Source organism: Herpailurus yagouaroundi, unplaced genomic scaffold (assembly GCF_014898765.1).
Source record: "Herpailurus yagouaroundi ecotype Mexico unplaced genomic scaffold, PumYag 217, whole genome shotgun sequence".
Lineage (NCBI taxonomy): Eukaryota > Metazoa > Chordata > Mammalia > Carnivora > Felidae > Herpailurus > Herpailurus yagouaroundi.
In genome coordinates, this window is record NW_024412448.1 from 223,452 (window position 1) to 239,240 (window position 15,789).

Here is a 15,789-nt window from a genome sequence, read left to right on the forward strand (position 1 = left end):
GGGGGAGCGCGGCGGCTGCTGCCCCAGCTCTCGATGGTGCGCGTGGCGCGGTCCAGGGAGCTGCTCACGCCAGCCGTGGTCACCATGTCACGCGCCGCCTGCAGCATCTTGAGCACGCTGGCCTGGGCCGAGCCGGCGGTCAGGTCCGGGCTGGGCGGCCGCGCGGGGCTGGCCAGGCTCTGCACCCCGCTGAAGCAGCTGTAGATGCCCTGGGCAGCCGGGAGGAGACAGCCATGAGTGGCCAGCTCCTCTCAGGGACCTCCCGCCTCCCGGTCCAAGCACCAGCCCAGGCGTCCGAAGTCGTAGGAAGCTACTAACATTCGTTAAGCGCCTCCTATGCGCCCAGCACTGTGCCACTGTGAGAGCAATTGCCAGGGAGCAATCTGAAGCTCCAAGAGGTTATCTCTTCCTAAAGGCACACGGCTTGTAAATAGCAGTGAGGGTTCGAACCCGGTCAGCCTGGCTCGGAAACACTGCCCAGCCTGCGGCAGAAGGGCTCTGCTTCTCTTCTGCTGTGTGATGCTGGAAGGCCCTCAGTTTTTACCTCTGTAAATGGGGCCATAGCCAGCTCTGACTTATCTGGGTTGGTGCCCCTAAAGCTGGGACCTGCCTGGGGTGGGGTGCCACCCACCCTACTGAAAGCCAGCAGGAAGTCCAGCCGAGACGTGTTGGGCACTGAGTGGCGCAGCTTCCAGTAGACCAGGTGCTCCCAGGCAAAGACCAGCAGGGCCAGTCCCATGGCCACCAGCAGCATGTAGAAGACGCCCGCCATGTTGTCGATGTCCAGCTTGCTGCTCATTACCTCGTTCTTCTCGTTCTGGCAGATCCCCGAGAGCCACACCGTCTCCAGCTTCTGTGTCTCCCCTGGTGAGAGGCGGGAGCGGGGGGTCGGGGCACACCTGGCTCAGGAAAGACCCTCCCAATGCTCGCCCAAGCCTGGAGCAAGGAGGGGTCTGGAGCCAGCCCCTTACAGGACCACGGAGGGATCTAGCCAGCAAGGGCAGGATGGGGGTGGGGGAAGGGAGGTGGCAATGAGCAGGAAGAAAGGAAAGCAGAGTGGGGGCTGGGGTAGACAATGCCCGCCTTGGACATGCCCACCCCCCCACACACACACACACCCAGTAAAAGCTGGCAGACGTGGTATGTTACCTATCATTCACACCTGGGTCAAACCTATTGGTCATCTACAAGCCAGGCACAGAGCTTGGCACACAGAGACTAAAAGCCCAGGTCCTCTAGGACATCCCAGCACCTTAACTGCTATCACTGTCAATCTGTGGCACTGATGGAAAATCAGTTTGACCTCATAGCGCTGAAAGCTCTGGGTTTGGGGGCAGGTTCCGCTATACTGCTTACATATGTGAGCCCCCTGTCCCAAGGCAAGCCTGAGCCCCAGCTCTGGGATGAGGCAGGCCCTTGGCACTATCCTAGGTGATCTCAAGATGGAAATGGCCGGGACAGGGGTCTAGAGAAAAAAGACAGGATGTCAGCCTCCCCCAAGCCCCACTGTGTGGCCTGAGCTCCTTCCTGTCTTCCTGCCCTCCAGGGAGCCTCCTGAAATCCTATTTCCCACTCCCTCCTGGCAAGCCCACCCCTTCCCCAGGTTCCCATGTGGTCCTTCCAAATGCCACCCTCCCATCCTCCCTGCCCCAGCCTCACTCCCAGAGACCTCTTCCTGCCCACAGGCCCTGGGACTCAGAGAACGGTAGTGGAGATGCTGACCGGCCATCAGGCAGCTGTCCCCGCCTCAGGTTCCACGGCCCACCCTGGACCCCAGGTCCCCAGCAGCAGCACCCACCATCCCCCAGGAACTGCAGGAGCGCCAGGTCTATGGCCCGCTTCCAGTGGGAGTCCTTCTGCATGGCGATGCCGTAGCCAGTGGTGGCAAAAACCTTGCCAGAGCCAATGGTGACCAGCTTGCAGCCCTCGTCCTTGCCTGCCATGTAGTTGAGGACAGCAGCATCATAGATGAAGGCATCCAGCTTCCTGGGGACAGGCCAGGGGTCATGTGAGGTGAGGATACCCAACCTGGGGCCTGACGGGGGTCTGGGCTGCGTGAGCCCGCTGAGCACTGACCAGGCGGGCTGGGTGGGCAGAGACTTCTCTGGTTCCCCTGGATCCTGAATGCAGAGAAGAGCCCTTTTCCATAGCTCAGGGACCCCACCTCCCCTCCTCCCAGAGAGGCCAGGGGACCCTCTGCCTCCAGAGAACACTCCCTCCGTGCCCAGCCCCTCCGTCTCCCTAGGACCCTAAGAAGGTCACAGCCACTACTCAGATGAAGGCTGAATCCTGCTCAGTATCTCAGCTGCATCTGTGGGCCAAATGGCGGGCCTCCAGTTTTGCTTGAAACTTCACTCTGCCCCCAGACCTCCCTCCCCCCTTCCCTACGAGTCCTACAGGACACCCCGGCCTCCATGTCTCCACCTTGGGTCTCCCAGACAGGGCCAGAGCTGAGGCTGGTCAACGGGGAGACATGTGGGTAGAGACGGTCAGAGGGTGGGTGCAGGGCTGAGGACCCACCCCATCTTGAGGCTGGTGAGCGCATCCTCCACCGAACGCTGGTTGAACTTGACCATGTGGGTGTGCATCTCTCGGTAGTTGCTGCGAATGTTCCGCTCTGTGCTGCCGTTGGGCACCGTGCCGAAGCGGAATGGTGGGTACTGATCTTGAGGCCGCTGAAACTGCGGGCAGAGGGGAGGCGCCATTCGTCACCTCCGTCCAAGCCTGCGGACACACCAGCGCTCCCCGACCCCATCCCCGGCGCCCAGCCCTGGAGTCTGCACTTGCAGAGCGAGGGCACAGGAGTCTGAGAGAGACCGTCTGGGCCACTCCTGCGTTTTACAAACGGTGAAACCTGAGGCCAGGTCAGGAAGAGACTTACCCAAGGCCACTCTGTCGATGCGCCTGAGCCATCCGCCCCCTCGCCCCAGGCCCCAGCCCTCCCCTCAACCAGGTCTCCAGCTCCTTCCTACTCCCTGCTCCATTTCAGATTCCCCTTTTGTGTCCCACAGGCCTACCCCTGCTCTCAGCACCCCTCGCCCTCTGCTAGCTGTAGCCCCAGAACCTTCTTATCACTGAGGCCAGACACAGTGTCGATGTACTGCTCCTGGATCATGAAGGCGGCCAAGTTGGCGGTGTAGCTGGCGAGGAAAATGACAGCGAAGAAGGCCCAGACTAGGACCATGACCTTGCTGGTGGTGCCGCGGGGGTTCTCGATGGGCACCGAGTTGTTGAAGACCAGCGCCCACAGCAGCCACACAGACTTGCCGATGGTGAAGGATGGGCCCCCAGACTCTGGGGGTGAGAGGGTGGGCACAGAGGGACCCCAGTCTTCACTCTGTCCTGGGTGGGGCCCTATCCCCAGCCATCGCCCCTCCAGGGCAAGCCAACCCACCTTGTCTCCCTTTTCTCTCTCTCATTCTCTCTCTCTCTCTCTCTCTCTCTCTCTCTCTCTCTCATATATCTGATTGGCCCCTGCTTGCTGTCCAAAAGCCAGAGACCTCCCCCAGGATCCAGCCTTCTCTGTAGGGCCCCTGCAGTCCTGAGCCCACCCGTCCAGAATGCTCCCTCCCTCCCAGGCCTAGGTGAGAGCCTACTCTTGCCACTGGTGAGGTTCTGGTTGTAGCTGACAGGGCTGAAGTACTCAAACATGAAGACTGTGATGGCCACCACGGTGAGGCACATGACAAACATCATCACCCACACTGAAGGGCTGTAGGGCTCTGGGAACAGAGGGAGGCAGCTCAGAGGCCTCACTACTGTCCTTCCCACCCACAGCCCAGAGCACCGGGTGCAGACCGGTGCGTCCACATGGTCCAAGTGGGGCCCGTCAGCTCCGAGGACTGAGCCAAGGGGTCTCTGGCTCTCAGAGCAGCGGGGCCCCGGGACAGACCACCCCCAAGAGAGATCCACTCCATCTCCCATCCCCCTCCTCCTCCCCACCCAGCCTGATCCCAAGGATCACCAGCATGCCCAAGGAATCCTCTTTCCCTCTCCTCCCTCACCGGCCAGCACCGCTAACCACACTCCTGTTCTGGAAGTGCCCCACCTGGCCCAGCGTTGATGGCTGGCTGTTTGTCCTGCCTGGAATCAGGGTCTCTGAGATCAAGCTTCACTCTTGATCCTCCCGACGGGGCCCCGAAGCCCCAGGAGCTGGGGAGACCTACTGAGCTTCTCTGACCAATCTGTTCAGTGGCTTCAGTCTCCCAGAGCAAGCAGGCATTACTGCCATAAGCACTGTGTCCTTTGCCGCAATGCCCATCCCGTGGGGGTGGGGCTTGTTGTCTCTTAGGCAGCTGAGGAATCCTGATCAGAGAGGTTCAGTGACTTGCTCAAGGCCACACAGCAGGAAGGGGATTCTCTCCTCTGCTCCTGGCTGAGGCTTGCCTGTCCTCGGGGCTCTCTGAAAATCCCCCACTCCAGGGCCCACTGACTTCCTGACAGGACGCTGGGCAGCGGCCAGGACTGTGGCTGTCTCCCCAGCAGCTAGTGTGAGGCCTGGCACGAAGGGGCTTGCCCGCACAAGGCTGAATTCTTACTGCTACTTCCCACTCTCTGGGTTGGCTCCTCCAGCTCCCTGTGAAGCTTCTCCCCTGGTGTGTCCCAGCCTCCCAGGCGCCTCCTGAAGTCGGCCCGCCTTCCCGGTTTCCCTGCCCCTCACAGTGACCCCTCCACCCTCCTTACCCAACACTCAGACTCAGAGGGAACACGGACTTCGCCTCCTATCCCTCTGCATCCTACCGTCCTGCAGCTCAGGCCTCCGGCCAACCTCCAAGGCGCCCGCGGCTGCTGCGCTGGCCCTCTGAGGCCCACCCCAAACTCCCCGTCTCTGCGCCTGCGCCTCAGACCCCAGAGCCATCCCCGCCCACCCAGAGCCGCACCCAGGAAGGCCGAGGGGGACACGGTGCCATTGCTGCGTGCCACCATCACACTGATGCCCGTCTCCACAAAAGGCACAGAGAAGTCCACAATCTCGGAACGCTCCTCGTTGATGGTGAGGGAGCCGATGGCCATGTCTGCCCGCTGGTAGTACACCTGGGGTCGTGGGGGCCGGGCCGGGTTGGAGGAGGGGTCCCACAGGCTGGAGCACTCTCCACAGCCCCCACCCCCGTCTACCACCCCCCTGACTGAGTGGGCTGTTCCCATCTGGGGTCCTCAGAGCCCCACTTGCACTACTGACCACCCCAGGGAGCATCACTGGTGACAACCCCTCTCCCCTGCCGACTGGGAGAGCCGTGGGAGCTGGCCCCAGGCTCCGCCCTGACTGACCCCCGGCACAGGAACATCTAGGGGTGGCTGAGCGATGCATGGGGCCTGGGGTGGCGGGCGGGCAGGGGGGTGGGCTCAGGTGGACCGCAAGGGCGGGCCTACCTCCCCGATCATGCCGTTCCACACGCCTCGAACCCTCTTGCCATGCTTGCCGTTGGTCACCAGGTACAGGTCATAGGAGAACTTGACCACCTTGGCCAGCTTCTTGAGGATGTCAATGCAGAAGCCCTTACAGCAGAGTTTGGTGTAGGGGGCCGTGTCACCACTGCTGCCACCAAGAGACCACCAGCAGTCAGAGCCAGCAGCAACTCCCAGTTTGGCAGGTGGCCCCCGCCCCCACACCCAGGCATAAGAGACACGCGCCTGCCGTCACACGCCAGCACACAGCTCACACCGGGCCTTCCTGTGCCCTCGCACAGACCTGAAGGTGTGGTTGCTCTGCCTGCGGCAGGGCACAGTGTTGGGCACACAGCCGCCCGTGCTGGGGTCAGGGCTCTCCACGATGACAAAGGGCCGCTCTTCCAGCGTGGCCACCGTCAGGTGCCGGCTGTCCACTACAGGCTGCAGGGAGGCACTATAGCGAGGCCACACCGGGTACTTCATGTGGAGGACACCATGGTCCCAGCGACCCACCTGCAAAAGGTGACCAGCTTCAGCCTGGGACCTCCAGCCCGATTACCCCCACCCTCTAGGTGGGGGCCTCTGGTGGGACCTGCCAGGGCCAAGAGTCTCCCTCCCTAACCTGGGAAGCTTTGGGGCAGGAGCATTTGGAGAGCAGAGCAAGGGGCTGTGCATGGACCAGAAAGGGGGGGGGGGCTCCCTACAGTCTCCTCCCAGCCTCTGGCCCCCACGCCTTCCCATCTAGCCACCCCACTGCTGCTGGCCTGCAGCATCTTCCTCGAGCCCAGACCTGAGACATCTCCCCACCCTCCCCACCCCCCACCTCAGTACAAAGTCCTTTGCCCAGTACTCAAAGTTTTCCACACTCGGGCCCACCTTACCCCTCCCCACACTTCCTCTTCAGTCTCTACACCACCCCCCCCCCCAAACAAATCACTTTAAAATGTCCCAGACCCTTCTGCCCCTCTGTCTATACCAGGCTAGTATCCCTTCCTGATGGCCTCCGACTCAACCCTCCACAGCCCAACCCAAACGTCCCAACTTCTGTGAATCTTTCCCCCATTTCTTCCTTTGAAGGCAGAACCGGTTTCTGGCCCTCCTCCCCCCCCCCCCCCAAATGCTTTGCACACATCTCTCCTCAAGCACTGAGCATCCCCAAATCTATTTGTTTACATGTCCGTCTGGCCAGCATAGCTGTGGGTTACTCCCCCAGGGGCCGGACTAGATGATAAGAGTGTTTGATCAGTTCTGTAGTGGAGGGAGGCTAGGGTGCTAGTCGAGCCCTGAGCCGAGATGCAGCACCCACCCTGGCGCAGGTGCAAATGTTTCAGCTGAGACCTGAAGGATGAGGGGCTGGATGAAGGGCAGAAGGGACCCTCTGCTCAGCTGTGGGACAAGAGGGACTAGGGACAAAATGAGAGGATACCGAGGGACCCTGGGCTCACCCCCTTCTCACCATCTCCCAGAGGCGGTGACGGTTGAGGGCGATCACAACCATGGTGGGCTGGACCAGGTACCCACCAGGGCTGAAGGAGAAGTCTCGGCCCTCCCAGGTGACATTCAGTAGGTGCCTGCGATGGGGGAGAGAAACCAGGGTGTCCCTGGTTAGCTCTGCCAGCAGCCCTGCCCAGGACCAGATGCCCCCTCCCCCACCTTCTACGTCACCACTATCACCACCCCCAAGTAGCACTGACTGTGCAATTATTGTTGTTTCTTTGTATTGACACCCCTCCCCCTGCAATCCTCACCACACCTCATACCTGGCTTTTTTTTTTTCAGTTGAAGAAACTAAGCCCAGAGAGGTGAGGTTAACTTGGCCCCAGGCACACAGCTAGTGGGAGGTGTGGCCACCTAGGTCCGCTGAAGCGGCCCCCTCCCACTCCATGCCCCGGGCAGGTGCCCACCTGTAGAAGGCCTTCCGGGCAGGGCTGATGGGCCCGGGGTGGCCACGACAGTCCCCAGCCGGGGAGGGCAGGGCGCCGTGCTGCCGCTGGTAGCCGTGGGCGCCCAGGGCCAGGATGGCCACGCCGTCGCGGACCTTCTGGCGCAGGCTGAGGCGCCAGCTCTCGGTGACGACGCTGATGAGGCCCACGGGGAAGGCGGCGGGAGGCGCGTCGGTGCTGCCCAGCGCCAGGCTGGGCACCAGCCACACGTGTCCGGGCCCCACCAGGCCGGCCTGCGCCGCCTCGGCGAAGAGCACCTCGGCCTCCTCGCGCGAGCAGTAGGCCACCAGCACCGGGGCGTCGAGCTGGCGCAGCAGGCGCTGGGTGTGTGCGCGCTGCCCGCCCGGGCCCAGCTCCAGCGTGAGCACGTCCAGCAGCCGCCAGCTCAGGTAGCTGGCGTCGGCGACGGCGCGCACCCCCTCCAGGAAAAGCGCGTGCCCCGGGTGCAGGCTGGTGATGACGGCGAACGCGCTCCAGTCGTACTCCTCCAGCACCTTGAACAGCACCTGCAGCTGCTGCTCCAGGGAAACGCCCAGCTGCAGGAAGGCCGAGCCCGGCTCCTGGGGGCGGGGCGGGGCCTGAGTCGGGGCGGGGCTCGGCGCGCCCCGCCCCAACTTCTGCCTCCTCCTGCAGTCCCCTAATGCGCCCGCGTCCCCTAGACGCAGGGCGTCCCGGGAGACCCTGTGCTGCAACACCCGCCTTCCGCCTCCCGCCCCCGATGTGGTCCCTAGCCCCTGCTGCCCATTAGAATCATCTGGAGGGCTTTTTGCGGGCTCGCGCCCGACCAATGCTGGATCAAAGCCCAGCAGCATCAGCTGTCACCTGGGAGCGTGTCGGAAATGCACATTCTCGGGCGCATCGCACACCTGCTGGATCAGAACCTCTGGGGATGGCGCCCATGAATCTGTACCTTGACACGCTCTTCAGGTGATTCTTGAGCCCGCTAGTTTGGGAAGCAATGCCTCAGACCAACTGAATCAGACTTTCAGAGATGGGACTCTGGGCGTCTGTATTTTTCTAAAGCACTGTTAAGACAGCCACCACGCTGAGAGCTACTGCCAGGACCAAAGCTTCCTAGGAAAACACCCCACGGAGCCCTGTGGGTGAGAAGGTTCCAACTCCCCACTGCCTCCACCATCACAAATGCCAAGGGCACAAATGCCAAGAGCCTGGACTAGCGCAATCCCCTGCTAACTGAGGGGTCCCTCCTGCCACCGCAGGCCCTCCAAGATTTCGCCACACTGCGACTGCTGTCCCCGTCTTTAAAAAAGCAAACCGGGGACAACCCTACAGGACAAGTAACCCAGTTCTTCCCACAGGCAACTTGCAAGAAAAAGAGATGTTGGAGGATCCTAGAGATTGTGGCTCCGAAGCCACGTCAGCCAATCGCCACGTGGAAACCTAACTGGTTTCTTGATTCAAGCAACCAAATTTAAAAATAAGCACTTAAGGGGCGCCTGGGTGGCGCAGTCGGTTAAGCGTCCGACTTCAGCCGGGTCACGATCTCGCGGTCCGTGAGTTCGAGCCCCGCGTCGGGCTCTGGGCTGATGGCTCAGAGCCTGGAGCCCGTTTCCGATTCTGTGTCTCCCTCCCTCTCTGCCCCTTCCCTGTTCATGCTCTGTCTCTCTCTGTCCCAGAAATAAATAAACGTTGAAAAAAAAATTAAAAAAAAAATAAGCACTTAAGATGTTTATGAAACAAGGGGGGAATTTGAACGCCGGCTGGATATTTGATGATGTTAAGGAGTTTTTATTATTTTCTAGATGTGATCATGTGGTGGTTCGGTTTTTAAGCCCTTATCTATTAGAGATATATACTGACATATGTCTGGATGGGACAATAGGATGCTTGGGCTTTGCCTCAAAATGACACAGAAGAGAGAGGAGTAGCGGGGAAAAGGATGGGGCAGGGTTGGTCAGGGGTGGACGGTACATGGGGTGATTATACGCTTCTACTTTTATGTATGCTCAAGTTTCTCCCTAATAAAAAATAATCATAAAAGAAAGGCAAATCAGATAGGTCTCTCCCCTCAACACCTTCTTTGGCTCTCCAGTTACTTAGGATAAAACCCAAATATCTTCCTGCGTGCTCAGAATCCCACCCCCCGTCTCCAACCTTCTCTCAAATCCTCCCAGCTCCTTCCACCTAGCTGCCTTCACACCATCTGATGCCTCCGGTGGGAACACTGCCCCCCATTTGAACCCCCCCACACACACCTTGCCAACTCTCCCTCATCCTCCAAGCCTCAGCTTCTATATGATTTCTTAGGAGACCTTCTGACCAACCCTCTACCCAAACGGGGCCCTCTTAGACCCTCCTGTGTTTTTCCTTCAGAATGCTTGTCCCAGCTGTGACTGTAGATTAGCGTGTCTTTAGAACTTTGTCTCCACGGGCTGCAGATCTGTGAGGGCATGCCTCCCCCATGCTTGGGACAGCGGCCTGACACTGGGTGTTCCCCTGCAGGTTAACTGCATCGGATCCCCTGCCCAGCCTGGCCTCTGCCCCTGAGTCTGGAGCTTGACCGAGGAAGGCCCGAGAAGCAGAGAGAAGGTGGGCCGGGGCTTCCCACCTAAGCCAGAGGTGAGCTTGCCACCCACCCCGCCTCATCCAGACACAATGTGAAAACAGCCCAGAAAGTTTATCTTCTAGAACACGGGAACATAATTGCCACAGCCTCTTCCCCCGTCACCCATGTCACACCCTCAGCCCCCACCACCCAATCCCAGCTTCCCAGAGCTGAAGTCTCTCCCTGGCCCAGCCTTAGCCCCACTCTTGCAGCCCCAGCCTGGCTCCCGGCCCACGGGATGAGGGGACATGAGTTTGGACAGGCACCTTGGGGGTGAGGACCACAGCAGAGCCCCCACTGATGCTGAGGATGGGCACATGGGTCTGGGAGGAGATGAAGTCCAGGATCTGGGCCACGGCCTCGGTGCCCACGTTGTCCTCAAAGACGATGCCATGGACGCGGGCAGCGCCTAGGAGCCCGCAGATCTGGGTGAGGAGGCTGCTGGGATTGGTGTTGTTGACCCCCACGGTGAGCGGCTGGATCTCCAGAGGCAGGTCCACGAAGCTCTGGGAGGTGAGGCGGGTACGAGCTTGGGCCTGCGGTGGCCCCGAGCTGCCAAACACTACAGCCACCGTCATAGCTCGCTCACCCTGCCCCGGGCCCAGCCCTGCCCAGGCACCGAGGAGTGAGGCGAGCAGCAGGGCGGGCCCCAGGGCACCACCCATGTCCACCAGAGGGTCCTGCAGAGAGATCAGGGTGGGTACAGGGAGGGAGACAGAAGCACGAAGCCTCCCTCCACAAAGAGAGGCAGAGAGGGAGGGAGAGCCAGACACAGATAAAGAGAAAGAGACAGGTTAGCTGAGCGTCCCCAGGGCTCTCTGGAGGGGTGGGGGCAGGAAGAACGCGAGTCCCCATCAGTGCTCACGACTTCCATTCTGCTGTTGAACAGTTTGCTTGGCTGCAAAGGCCGGAGCCTTGAAAACTCATCTGTTTGGGCCCTACCCTGGGAGGACACACTGAAAATGCTAGTCTGGTGTCCAGGTGCATGGATTTGAGTCAGACAGACCTGAGTTCAAGTCCCAGCTCTGCCACTGACTAGCCGTGTGGTCCTGGGGAAGCCACTCAGGTAGGTTTTCTTGAGATAACATGGGACCTACCTCACAGCAGCATGGGGGCTCCCCACTGCTATCAACATCCTTATCCTATAGCGACAGCCCACATCCAGGTGAAAGAAGGCAGCTTCTGTGACACTCTCTGCCCTGCCTCCGTGTTCCCCATCCTAAACTGAAACTAACATCCCTAAGGGCCCTGCTCTGCGTGGCCCTGCTTGGCATAGAGCCCCGTCCTCCTGGGCCTGAGACACCCCCACTCAACTTAGTAGTTGAGGGGCGCCTGGGTGGCGCGGTCGGTTAAGCGTCCGACTTCAGCCAGGTCACGATCTCGCGGTCCGTGAGTTCGAGCCCCGCGTCGGGCTCTGGGCTGATGGCTCAGAGCCTGGAGCCTGCTTCCGATTCTGTGTCTCCCTCTCTCTCTGCCCCTCCCCCGTTCATGCTCTGTCTCTCTCTGTCCCAAAAATAAACGTTGAAACAAAAATTAAAAAAAAAAACCAAAACTTAGTAGTTGAGTGGCCTCAACTTAGAAGTACCTACTCCACAGCAGGGCTGTGACACCACTGACTTGGTCAGGACTCAGGGTCACCTGGGACCCTGAGGTCTCACACACGAGCTGTTTCCCCAGGCCGTCGCTAGTGTGCAGGATTTTTTTGACCTCACCCAAGGGCGTGATGCGTATCCCTGCTAAGTAAACATCATTGCTTTGGATTGGAACCAACAGCCAAGTCAGTGAGTGGTGCCCACTGATGCAGCTCTCTCTCCCAGCTGGACATCGGCCATGGCAGTGCCACCCCTTTCCATCTTCATCACATCCCCAGCAAAACTTCTGAACGGGGGATGCCAAAGGGACCAGGAGCCAAAGGATGACCAGGGTGAACCTGGTTTAATTTAGGCTGAGAAGACAGGATTTTTGGCAGGGGTGGGAATGGATACTCGTTCTGGTGCCCTTGAAGTCCCCCCCCCCACACACACATCCGTGTATGGTTTCCTGGTACATCGACTTAGAACGTCAGCCCAAACACATGTATGAGTCTGAGATTGCAGCCCAAGCCACACCACACCACACCTCAGCTACCACCAATCAGGGATCTCAAGTTATACCCGCAAAAGGGACTGCCATGTCCCCCCTCCCTTGCCAGGCCTTTCTGTGCCCATCTCTGCCCACAGCCGGGTCCCAATAGGTTCCCCACCCCCTGGGCAGCCCCAAGCCTCCCCCGGCTCTGCCTCCCAGCTCTGAGCTCCAGGTCTGTGCTGTGCAGCCACCAGTCACATGTGACTATGGGCACTTGAAATGTGGCTCGTCTGAAGTGAGGTCTGCTCTAAGGGCAAAAGACATTCCCGATATTGAAGACTTAGCATGAAAACAAGAACGTGAAGTATCTCAATATTTTTTATATTGATTACGTGTTGAAATAATGTCACATGCACTGAGTTAAACATATACGGCTAGAACTAACTTCACCCGTTTCTTTTTACTTTTTCTAACGTTGCCACTAGAAAATGTAAAATGATGCATGTAGCTCTCATTTTGCTTCTTTGGAAAAACGTGACTCTAGATGCAGGATCCAGGCCCTCCCCCAACTCCTAGGGGGCCCTGCCCCCAGAGACTCCCCCTGTGGGAAGGTGTCCCCTGGGACTGGAGTTGAGAAGAGGAAGTTGAGGCAGGTGGTGCCTCCCGTCAGGAGTGAGCACAGAATGCGACTGGGCGGGAGGGGCTCCTTCAGGCAAATTTCTGGGCTTCAAAGAGCAACGGGCAGATTCAAAGAGGTTCAGACCCCAGGGTCTTATCACCACATGACATCCAGTCTCCCCCACAAGGCAGGAGGGTCATAGCCCCAGCCCCGGCCCCCCACCCCTCCACCTCCCATCCACCACCCCACCCTCCCACCCCACTGATCTGAAACGTTGCTCAGAGGGCCACCGCACCCTCTCCTCAGACAGCACAGCTGCTCCCTGGTGCCCACAGATGAAGTCCAGACACCTTGGTCCCATGATTAGGGCCCCACACACCCAGACACCAACGCATTCTCTCCCCTCCATAGACTCCACGCTCCTGCCAGTCTGTTAGCCAGACAGCCCCCACTGTCATCATCCCCAGGTCCCTGCTCTGTTCCTCCCTCTGGCTAGAATGTCCTCTTCCCATGGTCTCTCTCTTGCCTACACAACAAAATTCCAGAATTTTGAGGGCCCAACCTAAATCCCTCTCCCACAGGGCACCTGCCCTAGTCCCTCTGGGCTCTCGGGACACAGCAGGTGACAAGACATAGGGTCTGGGTGGGGCTGTAGGCCACCTGCCCTTCCTACCCCTACCCCTCAGAGTCTGGGAAGCTCCCTACTATGCCACTGGCAGGTATTTGCCCACCAGATGATGCCCCTGCCACACACCTGACTTTGTCTTAGGAACCTCTGCCCCCTCCCTCAGCGTCTCGCATCTTTCGCTAACAGGCTGGTAAATTACTGAACGCGGGGACCACAAAAGACCCAGGGGAGGGTGACAGTGGTCAGTCCTCTGAAACACTCAGCATCACCTTGAGCTGCCTGAGAACCTCCGCGTGCTGAGGGCTCTTCTCGCCCTCCAACCCCCTCCCCCATTCCCAGGCAGGCTCCCGCACACGGATGTGCGCACAGGCACACTCACACACCAGACACTGGTGGTTCTCCCGCCGCCCCCCGCCGCCCAGGCCAGGAGCTTTGGCCCCAGGAAGAGGCCCCACCCACCAGCTGCGCTGCTTCGGGGGAGCAGGGGGATCCCGGCTGCTCGGCCCCGTTATATCCACAGCCCTTTGGTAAGCGGCCTCTCCTTTGCCGTCGGGTTTCCTTCCCTCCTGCACTTCCGCTGAGCTAAAAATCCGAACCCAGGCGTCAGGGGAAAAGACCGCCGCTGCATCTCGCTCCCACTGGCGCGGGCACCAAAGTCTCCCTCCAAGATTAACTACCCCGCCCCCTCCACCTCCCCGCCGATTCCGCCCTGGCCCCCCCGGGGGGCGCCCCGCCCCCTCCCCTTGGCAGGAATCTCTTACACTCGGGCTGTGAAGTTCGGGGTATTTTTAGGCCGGCGATAAATAATTCATAGGGAACGTGGCATCAGGCTCCCCCCGCGGGAGGACGGGGCGCGAGCGGCGAGAGCCACCGTCACCCGCGGCTCAAGGACACTCGCGATGCGGCGGCGGCGGCAGCGGCGGCGACTCCGGGCTCCGGGACCCGTGCCACGCCTCCTGGCGGCCAAACTGGGCACCACGTCCGCGCCCCCCGCCGCGCTGCTACACCCCACCCCCACCCCGCAGGCGTTCCCGGCTCTCGGCCCCCACCCCCACTCACCGCAAGCCCCGCAGGCTGGCAGGGGGCGAGCTCGCCTGGCTGACGGGGCTGTGGGCCGGGGTGCCAGGGCTTGGGGTGAACCCAGAAGTCTGGTCTCCAGCCTCCCGGACTCCCCTTCACGCTCCTATTCAAATTCTTAGTACGGAGTTTAGGAGCAGACTTGAAACCGACTGGCGCAGCCAGAAACTAGACGGGCTCCAAGATAGAGCGCACGAGCCTTCCTCGGTTTCCCTGTGGAGCCAGCGGAGGAGACCGAGCCAGGGTGTTACCACCATGGGAGGGCTGGGGCACCCAGCCAGAAGTCCTGCCGGGACAGCAGGGCTAGGAGAAGCAGGGTGGATCAATGGTGTGAGCGTCAAGAACCCGGCTGGGAGCCCCGCGTCTTCGCTCACCGAGCAGGACCTCTGGAAGGGTCCTGGGACGCACACCCTTGGGGATTTCCTGGCTGCTTGATGCCTTGCATTCACAAGGCCTCCCAGGCCTGGGCACGAAACGCCTTCTGCAGCAGGAGGCTCCGGGTTTCCCTTCCCCGCCGTCGGGGATCCTTGTCGAAGCCCCGGGAGACCTGAGCAAACCCGCTGGTGCGACAGCCAGGGCCCAGCGCTGCGGGGCTCACGGTTCTCCCATGGTCCTCTTCGCCCAGCCTTCCTTTTGCGCCCTCGGAGCCCGGGTCCACCGGGCGTTGGGTCAGCATTTGGGAAGATCCCACCACCCCGTGAACCCCACGCTGATTCCCTGAGGTCAGAGGAGGGAGCGCTATGCCGGGCGGGGGAGAGGAGGAGGAGAGCTGCGGGGATAAGGACCCGGGGGACTCGCAGCGTGCGAAGGGGCGGGGGAGTGTCAAGGGAGATGCGCGCAGAAGGCGCTCAGCAGACCTCCGGGAGGCAGGGGCCCAGCTCCCGGAACCACCCACAGCCCCCTTTCGTCCTCTCTGCCCAGGCCCTCTCCAGCCCCCTCCGCCCGGTCGCGGCCCCAGCCCCCGGCCGGGCTCCCCGGCCCAGCGGGCTTCCAGCAGCAACAGTTGCGGGGGCCGGCAGCCCGGACTCCCGCGTCCCCGCACCGCCCCCTCCCCCGCGGCGCCGCGACGCCCAGCGAAGGAGGAGCTGGAGGGCTCCGCGACCGGGGAGACGAACGTCTTGGGCGCCTCACCCGCGTCCTTCCCTCGCGTCCGCCTCGCGCCCGTCACCTCGGCCTCCCTCTCTCGCCTCCTCGCCATCCGCCCCAGGGCCGAACCCCAGGCCCGGTCCCCGAGGGTCCCGGTGCCCCGGGCCGCCCCCTCCTCGGGCTCCCCGCGCCGGCCAGACTGTCCCCGGGACTCCCGCGTCTGTCTCCGCCGTCCTTGCCCGCGCGGCGCCCGAGCCCAGCCCCAAGTTGGCGGCGAAGTTGGCGTCCCCGGTTCGCCACCCGCCACTCACCGGGGGGAAGGGGCGCTGCGCCCGCGCCGAGAGCCCGCGCCGGCCGCCTCCCTCGCGCTGCATGTCCCGGCGCCTCGGCCCCGCGCGCTGGCGCGCTCCGTCCTAGC

The 15,789-nt window shown here is 61.3% G+C and overlaps 1 protein-coding gene across 2 annotated transcripts in view; it reads right to left on the bottom strand.

The window, feature by feature from the left end:
* The window catches only part of GRIN2C (glutamate ionotropic receptor NMDA type subunit 2C), a 16,104-nt gene extending 1,735 nt beyond the window's left edge, over positions 1-14,369 (bottom strand). Inside the window, exons 1-12 of one of the 2 annotated variants that reach the window (XM_040456334.1) lie at positions 10,164-11,221; positions 7,293-7,891; positions 6,845-6,959; positions 5,690-5,901; positions 5,371-5,536; positions 4,881-5,034; positions 3,597-3,722; positions 3,065-3,294; positions 2,521-2,681; positions 1,799-1,986; positions 632-864; positions 1-209 (exon numbers count right to left, since the gene is read on the bottom strand). The exon at positions 1-209 is cut by the window's left edge and continues 14 nt beyond it. In XM_040456334.1, the coding sequence (XP_040312268.1) occupies positions 1-209; positions 632-864; positions 1,799-1,986; positions 2,521-2,681; positions 3,065-3,294; positions 3,597-3,722; positions 4,881-5,034; positions 5,371-5,536; positions 5,690-5,901; positions 6,845-6,959; positions 7,293-7,891; positions 10,164-10,562 (2,792 nt within the window). In that variant the 5' untranslated portion in view covers positions 10,563-11,221. Of the gene's footprint in view, positions 210-243; positions 865-1,798; positions 1,987-2,520; positions 2,682-3,064; positions 3,295-3,596; positions 3,723-4,880; positions 5,035-5,370; positions 5,537-5,689; positions 5,902-6,844; positions 6,960-7,292; positions 7,892-10,163; positions 11,222-14,267 lie in introns of those variants that run through there. The other variant, XM_040456333.1, reaches the window with a different exon arrangement.
* Between the last annotated feature and the right edge of the window lie 1,420 nt (positions 14,370-15,789).